The sequence below is a fragment of the Hydra vulgaris genome, chromosome 06 (genome assembly GCF_038396675.1).
Source record: "Hydra vulgaris chromosome 06, alternate assembly HydraT2T_AEP".
Lineage (NCBI taxonomy): Eukaryota > Metazoa > Cnidaria > Hydrozoa > Anthoathecata > Hydridae > Hydra > Hydra vulgaris.
Window position 1 is genome coordinate 21,210,948 of NC_088925.1, and position 16,553 is coordinate 21,227,500.

The following is a 16,553-nucleotide window of genomic DNA, read 5'->3' on the forward strand; positions in this document are numbered from 1 at the left end:
CAGGTTGTCTTAACTAGGGTAGACCGGGGCAATTTGATCGGTTTTTACTCTATGAGCTCTGTAGCCCTAACAGTACATTTTTTTTGAAAATATTAAAGTGTAGTCTTAAAGAGTATGAATTAGGGTAACTTATAAAATTTGCATTCATTTACAAAAAAAAATTCTTGGGGCCTTTCCGGGCCTTCAAAAAAAAAAAATTGCGCTAACTTACTTCACCATGGGGTAAGTTGGCGCAAATTATAAAATTGATTATTAATGCACTATTAAGTGCAAAATTAACGGAAATTTTTATACTATTAATTTTCGCAACAATTTTATCCCAAAATTTAATGTTACTTTTAGCTGGTATTAAATATTAGTCCGTATAAAAGCCAAAACAGTAGCCCACATTTTATCTGTGATAAAAAAAATTAAAAAAAATTAATTATTTTTTTGTAAGAATAAATTTATAAAAAAATTAATAATTTTATAAACATTTATATTTTTTTCCATAGTAAATGCTATGAGCCAAATTACCCCATGAAAATTTTGCCAACTTACCCCAAAAGCTTTTTTTTCAATAAACAGTCTATAGGTTCTGAAAAACGGCAACTTTGAAAAAAAAGTCTGACTGGATATGGTAAACCAATTGTAACTGGAACTTTTACAATAATTTTTTCATACAACTATTTTCTTTGTAAAGTAAAAAGGAAGCGATGTTCTGAAAGTTGGTTTTTGTCCAAAAAATACATAAATTTTAATATATCCTATGCGCATGCGCAAATCCTGACAATACTACTGTGAATGATGAAATGGTCAATAAGGAAGTTTCTGTGTAATTTTTGTCACTTTCTGATGAAAGGCTGCTGTAACATTCCACACCTATGTGGAATTTCATGCATTTATGGAATATTTTGACACTATAATAAAAATAATTTTTTAGACTTGTTTATTTCTGTTTTTTTAATATACTTTTAATGGGAATTTTTTATTATTATTTATTGTTATTATTATTACTTTTTAATTAGTTTTTTTTTTTAGCTTTTTATTATTTAAAAGTGCTTATTAAAATGATTTAAAAAATAGAATCAAACAATTTACTTTCTAGTATTTTTGTAATTGCATTCATTTAATTTAATGGAAATATATTTAAATAAACAAATATAAATATAGATTTAATAATTCATATTTTGAAAGAAAAAAAGATATTTGCTGATGTTAATAAAAATTTTAAGCTTGTTTTAATGCAAAAAAAATTTTTTAAAACTTAATTAACTTTTTAAATTCATTTAAAATTTACTATGTTTATTGTTTAGCCTTTCCATATGTCTGGGACTCTAAGACGGTTGTTTCCGAACTCAAGTAAAATCACCACTAATTATGCGTTATTCTCTATATGTACTCCTGCAGTTACAACATTGTCAGTGTTAGAAATCCAAATGGAAAATAATCTTTTTTGTACCAAAAATAATTTGGATCTTACTTTTGTTGACATTGATATTAGGTAAAGTTGAAAACTAAATTAAATTATATAATTGTGTAGATGTGTGTATGTTTGTATAAGTATGTTAGGGTGTCCCTAAAAAAAAAATTTGGGGGAATAAAAATGTGTAATATCCTTGTTATATGCAGTAAGTAGAAGACCAAGTTTTTAGTTCATAAATTTTTTTTTTTTTTTAATAATAATTTCTTAAGACTTTTGCATTTTATTTTATTCTTTAACGTTATATATTATATTTACGTATTATATTTGTTGTCATGAGAAACCAATTAATATAAAAAATAGGAATATAAAGGTACTATTTTGTTAACAATTTCTCTCCTTTTTTTTTTTGTCATCATCAAGGTCGTTTTTTTGATGGCAATTTAACCATTGCCATAAACTAAGCTTTATGACAATGGTATTATGAGCTATTAAGTGAGAACTCCTAATCTTTACTATCTATATAGCTTCAAGCTTATACAATCTTTTGCAATAATCCGGTCCTTAAAAAAATGTGTTCTGAATAATTTGTTTTTGATTGAGATACTTGACATCACAAGCAAGGTTGTTTTCTGTCAAATATGTCTGAGACATATTTTCTGCCAACTAAAATATGTCCCTCATATTTTCTATCGACATATTTTGACATAATTTTATGTCTGAAATATTTTCTGCTGACATAAAATATGTCAGACATATTTTCTATCGAAATATTTTGACATAATTTTATGTCTAACTTATTTTCTGCTAACATAAAATATGTATTTTCTATAGACATATTTTGACATAATTCTATATCTGAATTATTTGCTGTTTGATATTCTTGAAGAAAAAATCAATCTAACAAATTTATTGCGCATTTCAGCTTAATTTACAGAGTTAAGTGAAAATAGTTTAACAAATTTGTTGCGTTTTTGCAATCAATTATGCTTCATAAAACTTTTACTTTAAACCCTATAAGCAAACATCTGTTGTTTCATAAAGGTCTTTTTCTGCCCTTTTAGCGATGTATCATTTGATAGTATTGACTAATATTGACATTTATTGACTCATCTATTAATTATGACTTATTTATTGATTATGAGTAATATGTACATTTGATAGTATTGGCTAATATTGACTAGTATTGATGCATCATTTGATAGTATTTGATAGTATTGATTAGTATTGATTAGTATTGACGCTTTCCCTTATTAGAATGTAAAAACCATCTCAAGCTGAGTTTTTATTACTGAAAGTGGTTTTTATTAGTATGTCAAACTTGAAATTATTCTTTTGATTAAAATAATGATAAAAAAAAAACTTTTTCAGTCGAACCTGAGTTGAACCTGAAAAAGATTTCATTATGAAAAATTGAATTCAAAAGATTCTATGAAAAAAATGGTTCACAGAATTTCAAAAAATTTGTACCAAATTAAATTCATTTAGGCTGAAGAATTTGAAATATTTTGCAAAAGTTATATTCAGCTTATTAAATTCATATCAAGAAGACTCACCGATAATAATTTATAACTAATTGCGAATAATATACTTTATAATAGTTATGATTTATTTAACGATAAAATAATTGACAATTGCATTATAACTGCATAATTAACTGCCATAAACTTGCATAAAATGTTTTGAGTGAAATATGTATTGGAATAATTTTTTTTTTGTTTTCCATACGATTTAAAGTCAAAAATGGAGAATAATTTATTGAATGAATCAACTATTAATTAAAAATAACTAAAAATGTTTTTTTTAATTATTATTTTAATCAAGAGAATAATTTTAAGTTTAGTCATACTAATAAAAACCATTTTCAGTAATAATAACTCAGCTTGAGATGATTTTTACATTCTAATAAGGGAAATCGCCAATACTAATCCATACTAATCAATACTACCAAATACTATCAAATGATGCATCAATACTAGTCGATACAATCAAATGATACATCACTAAAAATCCTTTGTCAATACTATCAAATGATACATCGCTAAAAAGGGCAGAAAAAGACCTTTATGAAACAACAGATGTTTGCTTATAGGATTTAAAATAAAAGTTTTATGAAGCATAATTGATTGCAAAAAAGCAATAAATTTGTTAAACTATTTTTACTTAACTCTGTAAATTAGGCTGAAATGCCCAATAAATTTGTTAGATTGATTTTTTCTTCAAGAATATCAAACAGCAAATAATTCAGATATAAAATTATGTCAAAATATGTTGATAGAAAATGTCTTACATATTTTATGTCAGCAGAAAATAATTCAGACATAAAAATATGTCAAAATATGTCAATAGAAAATATGTCTGACATATTTTATGTCAGCAAAAAATAAAATTGGTAGAAAATATGTCAACAAAACTGCCAAACATATTATGATGTAACAATCCTAGATCACAAGGCTTGTAATCTATTTACAATATGGTCGCTGAGGAAGCAAATCTTTGTGGTTGTTTTGAGGAAATAACATTGTCTTACTTTATATAATATGCCTTAAACTTCTAAAAAAATTTTTGTTCAATAGAATTGGATTTTTTAAAAATGAACTATTTGTTATAAAATGTAAAGGATCTTTGTTTTCTTTGCAGATTTTTGCAGATATTTGGCATTAGTAGAAAAAATTTTAAAACTATTTGTTTATATATGCAATTGAACTGACTTGAACAAAAAATTAAAATTTTTTGTTCAAGTCAGTTCAATTGCATATATAACAATTAAAAACAAAAACGATAGTAGACCAAGAATATAATGCTCTAGTAGTGAACTCTGTGGTAGCTCTCAGAGCAGCAGATTCCATCAACTGTAAATATCAGAATATAAACATTTGTATGTTGCAAATGAGAGGTGTCCCTTTTTTAAGTTTTATATATGCTTGATAAAAAGTTAACTTTATTATTTTAAATAAATAATGGCTTTAACAAAATGTTGAGCCTTTTTAAAAAAAAACAAATTATAAACTTTACTTTAAATATAACCAAAAATTTTACACTTAAAAACTATTATCACCCAATTTTTTGAACCAATCTTAATCAAATGTTTGAGGTCTTCAATATAGTTTAATGGCTTGACCAAAACTTCTTTTGTTGTTGTTGTTTTTATTGTTGTTGTTGTTGTTAATGTTTTTGTTGTTGTTGTTGCTGTTGTTACTCTCTCAACCCATTAACTCCAAAACATGTGATGCAAGATTGGTATTATCAGGGTCATGTTGGTGACCAACTAGAAACTTCTTTTTTACAAAGAGAGCACTTTTCCCACTACTACATTTATTCAGGCATCATTTCTATTATTCATCAGGTTTTAGTATAACATCTTCTGGAAACAAAGGACAACAATTTATCATAGGATTCTTGTTAGCTCTGCTGTAATAATTTAATAAGTTTTTGATAATCTTTTCATAGTTAAAATGCACTAATCATAAAGTTATAATTTTAATGGTAAGTGCTAACGCATACTATATGTATAGCTGACCCATACTAGATGCATCATACCCTTACTGTAATACTGATACCTTCTCTGTAATGTACCATTTAAAAAAACTCTGGATAACTGCTTTTAAAATTAATTGTTATTAAAAAAACTTAATTAAATTATTTAAAAAGTTTTTTTAATATTTGAGAAAATAAAACATTTTAGTGACCTTTGAGCTCTTTTTTCTCAAGCATTTGCCTGCTATTTTAATTGTTACATTAAAATAAAAAAGATTTTCCAGGGAAAGTTAAAATTCTAATTAGTAACATTTCTTCTTATTTGTTAAATCAAGTAGACAAAATGAATATTAATATCCTTACATCCTCCTAAAAAAACATAAATAATAATAAAAACTTTAAATATTAAGCATATACTTTGGTGACTTTTTGCAAGAAATTTTTTGTAGCTACAATTATTACATTTTTTTCTTTTTCCATTGTGAGTTAAATGGGTCACAACAAGTTATGTGACAATTGTAGAGTAATGAGTCATAGCAAGTTAAGTGACAATTGTAAAGTAATAAATCAAGTTTTTTTTTAAATCATTGAGGCTTTCTTGATATCTATATTATTCACATAAGCTGTTTGTGGTTTTATTTTTATTTTTTTACTTTGTATTTATTTTATTTATTTTAATTCTGAAGAAAATAGTGTAACTTTAAAACAGCAATTCTTTGAAAATTTCTAAATACACTCTAAAATAAAGGTTGAAATTTCTACCTTAGGATAGGATATGTGATATACATTAGTAAGGTATAGTTTTCTACCTTTTAAGGTAAAAGTATTATATTAAAAACAATGATTTTGTATTCAATTTTCTACTTCAAAGGTATAATTTTATAAATTAAAAGGTAGAAAATTATACCTTACTAAGTTTATTTCACATATCCTACCCTACAGTAGAAGTTTATACTTTTTTTTTTAGTGTGTAGACAATCCTTCAGCTATCAAACATTATAAGTTTTGTAAAAAATAAAGGGACATAATCTTTGAAGTTAAATTTTGATTTTGTATGGTTTTTGCCATTTTTGAATTCTATGTACTATAAAATAGTTAGGTATAAACTTCCATCACTTTTGAACAAATATTACATAAGTTAAAGTTAATTATAATATGCTAGTTAATTATAATAATTATAATAATTAATTATAATTATGCTAGTGGCTTAAAAAACAACTACTTTACTCAAACTTTATGTCTGTTATCATAATTTTTTTTTAAATAATTGTGAGAATGACCTGTATAATGCTTAGATAGCATAAACTAGTAAATCAAAAAAAAATTCTTTTTTCAAATCCATGCTTTATGCAAGCAGAATTCTATTGGGCCTAGAAATTCTTTTTTTGTTATCTTTTTTGTTAGAAGGAAAAATTACTGTTTTTTTTTTTTTTTTAAATTTAAAAATTACTGTTTTTACTAAATTTTTGTTTTTTAACTTAATAACTTAAGACTCATTAACTTAATAACTTAAAACAATAGGTTTTTAACTTAATAACTTAAGACTTATTACTTAATAACTTAAAACAATAGGTTTTGAATCGCTGCGCTTTAATGTCTTCGAAACTGCAAATAATTTGCAAATCAATGATTTTTGTGACGTAATACGCAATTCATATCAAATATGGGAAAATACAAATTAAATTTTTGTTAACTTAATTAACTTTTTTTGGTCAAATTTTTCCATTTCCTTGTATTGTCATCGAAAATGATTAAGTGTGCAAAATTTGAGCAAAATTGGTTGAGAAAAAAGCTTTCAAAAATTGATTTCAAATTTTGTGGCACACAAACATATATATATATATATATATATATATATATATATATATATATATATATATATATATATATATATATATATATATATATATATATATATATATATATATATATATATATATATATTTATATATATATATGTATATATATATATTTATTTATATATATATATATATATATATATATATATATATATATATATATATATATATATATATATATATATATATGTATATATATAGAAAGTAACCTTATATAGAGCATGGAAAAAAAATAAACAACCATTAAAAACTATTCCTGAAAACAGTGAACTCAGAAAACAAAAAATGATCTACTATCAGGTATTTTTTGGAACAAAACTTGCCCATAGTGCCAAGACAAATTGTGTTCATATTAAAGAGAATGTTTGAGCTGAATTTTTTCTGAGTAAAACAAAATAATAAATGTATACCAAGAAAAACTAACTTTGTTGTTTAACTTAAAAAACTGAAAGAAAAAGTCGAAAAAGAAACAGAGATTGAGCATCAATATTTCTGAAACTGCAAGGAGTTGGGCACTAAAGTTTAAAGTGAAGCATTTTTCATTAATGAAGTTTGTATATTAAAAAATGTTTCAATCCATTCAAATCCTAATCTTTTACCTTCTATTTTTTTCTATATTTGAGTAATTTTTCTCTGGCCCAAGTTTCTACTCAGTTGCTAATTATTTTCAATATGAGTTAATCACAAATTAAAATCTATTATTCAGCTTACCTTGCATGGTTCATATAATGTTTCTTGCATGGCTCTTATTTACAAACCCAACAATTCCTAATTTATTTGTGGGTAAGGATAAGTGGAGGTTGTAAACCTTGAATGGTTAACCTGTTCTGGAGTTTAAGAATATTTTTATTCTGATACAACTACTAGAAAGATTACCATCCAAATCATCTAAGTTTTTTCAAATCATCTAAGTTTTTAAGGTTAGAAGTTTTACAAACTTCTACCCTTACCCACAATAAGTTTTTTTTTATCAGAGTTTATATTTTTTAGAAAAGTTGTAAAACTTTAATGGTATTGAATGTGAATTTGAATCTTTCTAGTGGTTGTATCAGAATGAAAGTACTCAGTCTTGATCTGCAAACCAGGTAAAAAAAATTAAAATATACTATGACAAAATTTAATGAATAAAAAATTATCAGAGCAAAAGCAAAAGTAACATCTAAATTATTTAAGTAGCGCATTAACAGATGTTATTACTATGTATTACTGATGTCATGACATGACTTAATGTAAATTTTGTGTCAAACAGTTAATATTTTAAAACAGAAATAGTCATAATTATTGAGCAAGATGGTAGAGTATGTAAAAAGATTTGATAGCTTTTGAAGCTAAGTCATTAATTATGCAATAATTGATAAACTACGTTAACATTTAATCTAAAAGATAAAAATTTTATTAAACCATTATCTTTTTTATTTAGAGGAAAGGAATTACTTGGATATAGTCAAAATGATATCTATGGGCAGTCAAGTTATGTTTTAGTTCATCAATTAGATATCCAGCATTTGAGGTGCAAACACACTGAAAGTAACTTTTTTTATTATTATTATTTCTAGTAAGAAAAGAAAAATTTAAATAAAAAAATAATTTATGAATTATATATTTATAAAGAGTTTCTTAATTAACAAAAATATTAAATTATGTGAGAAATATTTTGTTAAGTGGCGGTTTATGGGTGGTCAACTATTGCTGCATTTCGCTTTTTGAATAAAAAAGGAAAATTAACTTGGGTGTCAGGTTATGCTAAAGTTCATTATTCAAATGGCAAACCAGATTACGTTGTAACTACAAACAGATTAATGAGGTGAGTTTTTTTTTATTTGTTCTTTTGTTTACTTGTTTTTTCCTGTTATTTGAGGTAATGGTGCATTGGTAGAGCGCTCGCTTCATAAGCGAGAGGTTCCGAGTTCGATTCCCACCACGTCCCAAATAGTACCGCGCTCAACTTGTTTCTCCGTGCAGCCGCCTTGTTCATCAAGGTTTGTGTTTCGGAGTTATAGAGTTGGGAGAGGGTTATAACCACAAGTAGCCTCCTCATCTGTAGTGGCCTTCTTGGCCTTGGGAAGATAAATTAACAAAAAAATAAATTTTTATATATTTTGTTTTTCTCAAAATTAAAACCAAAATTTTATTGTTAAAATATGACAAAAAATATTGATAATAAAAACTGTTTCTGGTGATCAAAATTAATGGGTATGGCAAAAAACTGGTTTCCATGGAAAAATATAGAGTTTTGAGAAAAAAATTGTGTGCATTTTTATAAATTTTTATTCTTCCTTAAAACGGCTTCAACATGGTTTTATAAACAAAGAATTTTGTGTTACAGACTTCCATGAGGCTATGGGTTTTTTTAACCTAAATTTTATCATTATACATACAACATATATGATTTGATGATCGCTGTGATATATTACAACAAAAACTGTTAACAGTAGTGTTTTTGTTTGTTTTTCAAAGTATTAAGCAATAAAAATACATTTTTTTAATGTTTCAGTTAGTTAAATTTATTTACTAAATTATAACTTTGATTGAATTTTTCACCAATTAAATTTGTTATTTAAAAATTGTTGTTTTATTTTGATAAAATAAACTTGGGTACAACTGAAAGTAGTAGGTTTCAAATAAGTACTGCACTTATTATATACTATATTATAAATAATTGTTAAGTATTGCAATAAAATTAACTACTTAATAGAAATAAGTTTGAAGACTCAATTCAAAAAGGAATGTCTTTATAAACTTGAACTAGTAGAGAGATAAATGTTGACAGCAAAAAAGTAGCAAAGCAAGCGAGACAAAAATTTATTTGATGATTTATTTTTTTAATAATTTGCAAATAATTCAAAAAATATCAGTGATTCCAACAACAATGACAACATCAATTTTTGGCAAAGCTTCAATAAATCAAAATAGTGAATGGTATTGTTTTTTGTCATTTAAGTACACCAAAGCAACTCTATCCTCTAAACCATCTCGACAACTCAACATCATCACAAAGTATAGTTTTTTTGGTAATTGTTAATTCTTATTGTTGGTTTTTTTTTTTAAACTAATATCATTAATTGCTTTTTTAAAATAAGTATTCTTTTGGTTACCAATTGACTTATATCAAATATAAAGGTAATTTTTTTTTTAACTAAATACAATTAAAAGCTGTAAATATTTTGGTTTGATTTTTACATTTTTAAATACAGCTCTTCTTTTACATTTTTAAATACATTTTTTTACTTTTTTACATTTTTTAAAACAGCTCTTTCTACAACTTCTCTAAAAATAAAAATAAGTATTTTTCTTGTAATAAAAAATCAGTGAAGACACTTAATTGTTTCATTTGACCCTATTTTACTTTAACTTTTTTTTTTAGTTTTTTTTTTTCAATTTTGTTTATATATAAATATTATAAAGCATCAACAATATAAAAGTATACAAAGTGTTATAAATTGAATAAATCAAAATTAAAAATTGTTATATTTATTATTATTATTTATTTTATTTATATTTTTGTTATTATAAATAACTATATATGTTTTGTAAATTATTATGTTGATTTATAAATTTATGTTCTTATTTTAAGCTAAATACTTTAAGCTTAATTTGAGCCATTATAACACTTAGTCGTTTGTTTATAACTATTGAACAACTTTGATCATCAAAATTGATCATTGTCACTGTCAAGATTCCTATATTAATGAATGGCAACCCTGTCACTGAGTCATCTTCTTTACCACTTTTTGGATTATTTATTCTTTTTGGATTATCTATTACTATTAAAAATTATTTGGAAATTTTGAAAAATGTGCTAAATATGTTTAAAATTAGAAATTTTTTACACAACGGCAACCCTCGGAATTAGGGTCGGCATTTAGCAATGCCGACCTAACTGCCCACCTAAAAGTGTTTAAGGTCAGCAAAAAATTGCCGACCTCATTTCTATGTTTTATGGTAAGACCTTTGTATTAAATTTTATTTGCCTACCTCTTAAAGAATCAGCAAATAATTGTCGACCTCATTTTTCCTAATTCCGAGCGTTGCAACGGGGTGACTAGCCATGAACAAAATTTGTAAAGGCATGGCTCCAAAAATGTCTGAATTGTTTTTTCCACATGGCTTGGCGATTCATCTAATTTAAACCTTATTGAAAAACTGCTGGGTAAAACTAAAAGTAGATTAAAGTAGGGTAATTTTAAAAAAATTGTTAGTTTTTTGTTTCCTCAATGCTCTAAATAATAGATTCTTCTGAGAGTTTAAGGAGCCAAATATTTTAACTTCAAATATTCATTCAAAATACTAAAACATGTTTTATACTCTGTACATACATGTTTTATATTCTGTACATACATGTTTTATACTCTGTAAATACATGTTTTATACTCTGTACATACATGTTTTATACTCTGTACATACATGTTTTACATACTCTGTACATACATGTTTTATACTCTGTACATACATGTTTTATACTCTGTACATACATGTTTTATACTCTGTACATACATGTTTTATACTCTGTACATACATGTTTTATACTCTGTACATACATGTTTTATACTCTGTACATACATGTTTTACATACTCTGTACATACATGTTTTATACTCTGTACATACATGTTTTACATACTCTGTACATACATGTTTTACATACTCTGTACATACATGTTTTACATACTCTGTACATACATGTTTTACATACTCTGTACATACATGTTTTACATACTCTGTACATACATGTTTTACATACTCTGTACATACATGTTTTACATACTCTGTACATACATGTTTTACATACTCTGTACATACATGTTTTACATACTCTGTACATACATGTTTTACATACTCTGTACATACATGTTTTACATACTCTGTACATACATGTTTTACATACTCTGTACATACATGTTTTATACTCTGTACATACATGTTTTACATACTCTGTACATACATGTTTTACATACTCTGTACATACATGTTTTACATACTCTGTACATACATGTTTTACATACTCTGTACATACATGTTTTACATACTCTGTACATACATGTTTTACATACTCTGTACATACATGTTTTACATACTCTGTACATACATGTTTTACATACTCTGTACATACATGTTTTACATACTCTGTACATACATGTTTTACATACTCTGTACATACATGTTTTACATACTCTGTACATACATGTTTTACATACTCTGTACATACATGTTTTACATACTCTGTACATACATGTTTTACATACTCTGTACATACATGTTTTACATACTCTGTACATACATGTTTTACATACTCTGTACATACATGACTTTTTTACTCTTTTATTATTCTTTATTTGTAGTATGTTGAAAAATTGTAAAAGGTGAGGTATTGAATTCCAAAGAACTGATGTTCAATGAATAAAACTAAATAAGAAAGAATTTTCTGAGCACTTATTAACAGTCACAGTAAAAGGATTAGATTTAATTGAATGTAACACGGGAATGAATTTTAGTAGATGGCACAAAAGACACTAGCTCTTTAGAGCAGTGCCTATTATTATATTTATAGAAAAGAGAAGCAACATTACAAAGATGTGACAAGGTTGATACTTGGCTGCAAGAGCAGTTCCAACTATGTTTAAAATGCGTTTTTTCACCTTGTCTTCAATAGAAAGGCATCATTTGAAGTTCCACAATATTCCATACAAAGATGGATTTATAGAGAAAAATAATAGAATCTGGAGTGAGAAAGCGTCAAGCAGGATAAACAGATCCAACCTTAGCAGATACTAGTTTTGCAATGGATTTGATATATGCTTTCAACGAAAGATCGAAAGTAAGAGTTGATCTTAAAAGGCAAAGGGTAGATGACTCATTGAGTTCATTATTATTCATAAATATCGGAAGATCTAGATTATTGCCATAATGATTAGCTGAATAAAATTGAGTTTTATCTAAGTTAAAGTTTACCAGCCACTAAGAGCCCCATGCTGAAGCAGAAGTGAGATCCTTTTCAAGCTCAAATGCCTCCTTCAACCAATCAGAGAGTGTTGGTTTCTTATCAAGACTAGAATAAATGGTAGTATCATCAGCAAACAATGTCACCTTAAATGTGAGAATTTATTTAAGTATAAGGATAAGGATAAAACCTTGAGGAATCCCTGAAGTTGCAGGAAATGAAGACAGCACGTCCATCGAGGGCAACTTTTATACTAAGATAGGTAAGGAAGGATTTAATAGTCTTAAAAATGTTGTCTGATACACCATAAGAAATGAGCTTATGGAGAAGACTAGCATGTCAAACTTGATTAAAGGTCTTAGAAATGTTTAGAGCAATAGCCTTAACCTCTCCACATCTAACTAATGCACAATAAAACCTATTGGTTATTACAGTTAACAAATCAGCAGTAGAACAAGAAGCTCAAAATCCATTTTGATGATCAGAAAGTTATTAGATTCAAGATAAGAGATTAAGTGTTTGTTAATTAATGTATCAAAAACCTTGCTTATGACAGTAAGAAGATTAATGGGGAAGTAGTTAGACGACTTAATAGTCAGATTGCTCTCCATAATTTTTGAAAATAGGGATAACAGATGCTGGAAAACACTTCTGCAAGACTATAACAGGTATGTTGTTCAGATTAGAAGTAAAAGAGTCTAAGCAGGAAATCACTTTGGATACAGAAGCTGGAGTGATACCAATGTTATGCAATGGATCAACTAATACATATATATATATATATATATATATATATATATATATATATATATATATATATATATATATATATATATATATATATATACATATATATATATATATATATATATATATATATATATATATATATATATATATATATATATATATTAGGGTGGTCCTTAAAGCAATAAAAAAAATTTTTTTTTGAAATGTTAAACTCCCACCCTTTTAAAATGTTCCTTTGGGTAACAAGAGAGCCTGCAAAAAATATTTATGCAATCAGTCAGTGTTGTGAGGTCGCCCAGCTTGTCTTTTTATAGGGTATAGCAAACATGAACACCGATTACGATTATTCCGAAAAGAGTAATTGACTGAAGTGACAGTTCAACAGTATTCTTATTAGTGTTTGTAACTCATAGTTAATGTAATGGCAGTGTAGAGATATAGTATTACTAGTGTAGTGTGTTGTAATTGTTCAATGTTCAAAATCACCACAGTAATGACTAAATTAGCAGGCCTATAAGACAGTCTGTGCCTGCAGTGTTGACTTGAGGCAATCCGGGTAGCGACGTCGGTGATCGGCCACAACTTGCAGAAGGAATTGGAACTGGTCCTCATCATGGGTTATGAGTTTATTTAACTCCTGCACAAGGGCTACACCCCGTTCAGCATTGTCATTTGTGACCAGAAGTTTGTTCACAATTGTTGTGCTTTGCTTGTAATCATCTCTGCCTTCCCATGTTTCGGGGTCCGCGCACAAGAAATCAGAACCAATGTGGAGACTGCTGAGAAGATCACGAGTGTTTGAAGTTACGAAGTCCTCTAAGTTGTGTTGCGATGACTCGCTGGCTTTTAGAATGATTCGTTTTGGACCAGGTTGAACAGATTATTTGGACTGTAGTGCATCCACCATGTTTCAATTTGTCTCGGATGAAACGTTTGGATCGAAAAAAGCAAGGCCCACTAAATATTCCGACAGATACCACAAGTGATGTTCAAGCTTCTTGCAAGTAGCTATGGCAATTTTTTCGTCAAACTGCCTGTAGCTGTAGAGATTCTGAAGCAGTTGAAGGTCATTACGAGGAGCGCTGGCAGCCAGTGGTGCAGTGAACCAGGCTTTCAGATATATGATGACTGTGAAGACGCACATCTTACGGAGGCCTTTCTCTTCAAATGCTGTGAGCTTAAATTGTGACCGGAACATCCAGACTTTGAGTGAGTATATAACTTTCGACATCCATCTAGCGTTATGCATGGCACCTGGTGCCATGAAGTTGATTCCACGTGCAGGATTGGGTGAACCTCCGAGGAAGATGATGGACAGCTGGAGGAGTTAACGATAGTTGTCTCGCACTGACTCACGGAGCAACTGGCTATGAGCAAATTCCAGTGTTTCCTGCTTCACTGCGTACGGAATTTCACCCAACTCTGAGCCTGTCTCATACTTTGTCTGATCCAAAACGGACCATTTCTGCTGAAATCTTTTAAAAAGCAGAACCTCTGGGGCAGACGAGGGGGTAAGGCTTGCTGTAAATGCAGCTCCGGCCAACAGCTCCATTATATGATGGCGACATGCCAAGTACAGCAAATCCTTGCCAAGTGCTCGCTCAATTTCAACACAGGCCCCAATGTGAATTCCAGTATTTGAGCTGGTTGTGTTGAAACACATTCCAATAACACGATCTTGGACTCTCCACTCTTGAAGTGCTTGGACTACCGCTGACGCCTGATTTTTTCCTGTTCCACCAACCATCTTGCTTACCTTCAACAACTGACAGACACCAAAACCTGTAACTATTATTGGAAGGCGGTCAACATGATCTTTGCCACAAAGATCCTGCATTAACTTGCCATCCCAATGTACTGTCAACGGTACATCACTTGACAAATTGTTCTTCAAAGCTGCTGCAATTTCCGACCGATATCTCTCACGTCCACGCTTTATAGTGCTACGGTTTATACTGAGGTCGCTGATGTCATATCCCAAACTTTGAGCAGTTTCAGCAATGACGAAAGTGGCTTTCCTGTCGCTCATTTTGGTGCGATCTAATGCAGCAGCTAACTGAGGTGTTATTACTTTTTTCGTTGCTCTTATTTTTTTTTTTGGTGGAGTACAGAACTTATGCGCACTGAATTCACCATCATCATCGATGCGCTCTTCTTCACTGATGTAGTCTTTTTCATCCAACACTGCACTGGCTGAAGCCTGAGCCCATTGGTCCTTCGCTCGTTTTCTTCTAGCATTTTCCAGCTCAGTACGCTTTGCCTTCCGTTCTTCCTTGGCTACCAGTGCTGTGTCGATTGAGCCCATATAACCTCGTCGACCAGGTTCCCGCTGTGCGGCAAGAAACTCGAGATCTTCCTGGATTTTTATCATCGTGACAGCGTTAGCGTGAGCGATATCAAGGAGATCGTTCATTTTGCCACAAAATTGGGTTTCATTTGATGTATGCGACTCCGACTGGCGTGTTTTTTGCTTTTTCAGAGTTGACCATTCCTTATACAGTAGCTCCAACTTGGCAATGGCATGATCCTTCCGGCAAGTTGGAATACGAGCAATGTTCCAGACTTTTGTCACCTCTTCAATCACATACGATGATGCTTGGCGTGTTGTGAGTCCAAGATTGAGATGATGATGACAGAAAAGCCCTAGTGCTTCACCATTTGATGCAAGGCGGATGCTGGAAACTGCAGTAGTTGGTTCACCCAGGAGATATAGTGCCGACTTACTACGTGTTGTCATGTTTCGCCTACAAAGTGAAATAAAGAACAAATAAAGTTCACACAGTGCGATGGGACATGCGTTAGGCCCATAGGCTATTTCTTAAAATGATAAAATGGTCAATCGCTCATGAAATTCATATTAATTGTAGAAAGTGTTGAGTGATGCAAAATTAATAAGTAGTAAATTTCTTTCAATGCATAAAAAAAATTACAGCAATTGATTTTTTGCGCTGCCTACAAATACAACGAATGACGCAATACAATTTCAACTGGTCAAGGAGCAAAAAACAAAATGAAACGATAAATTTATACTCACTATTCCTGGTTTGAAGATTCCTTTGACTCCTTGTATTGTATTTACTGAGTTGAATTGCAGATAGTGAGACGTTTCTATTGCATTAACTGGTAATT

At 28.8% G+C, this 16,553-nt stretch overlaps 1 protein-coding gene across 8 annotated transcripts in view; it reads left to right on the forward strand.

Moving 5' to 3' along the window:
• Nucleotides 1-16,553, forward strand: part of LOC136081717 (aryl hydrocarbon receptor-like) — a 125,594-nt gene that overhangs the window by 81,714 nt on the left and 27,327 nt on the right. For all 8 annotated transcript variants that reach the window (XM_065799542.1, XM_065799544.1, XM_065799539.1 and 5 more), the window contains 3 exons: nt 1,296-1,483; nt 8,159-8,265; nt 8,401-8,542. In XM_065799542.1, coding sequence (XP_065655614.1) covers nt 1,296-1,483; nt 8,159-8,265; nt 8,401-8,542 — 437 coding nt within the window. The remainder of the gene's footprint in view (nt 1-1,295; nt 1,484-8,158; nt 8,266-8,400; nt 8,543-16,553) is intronic.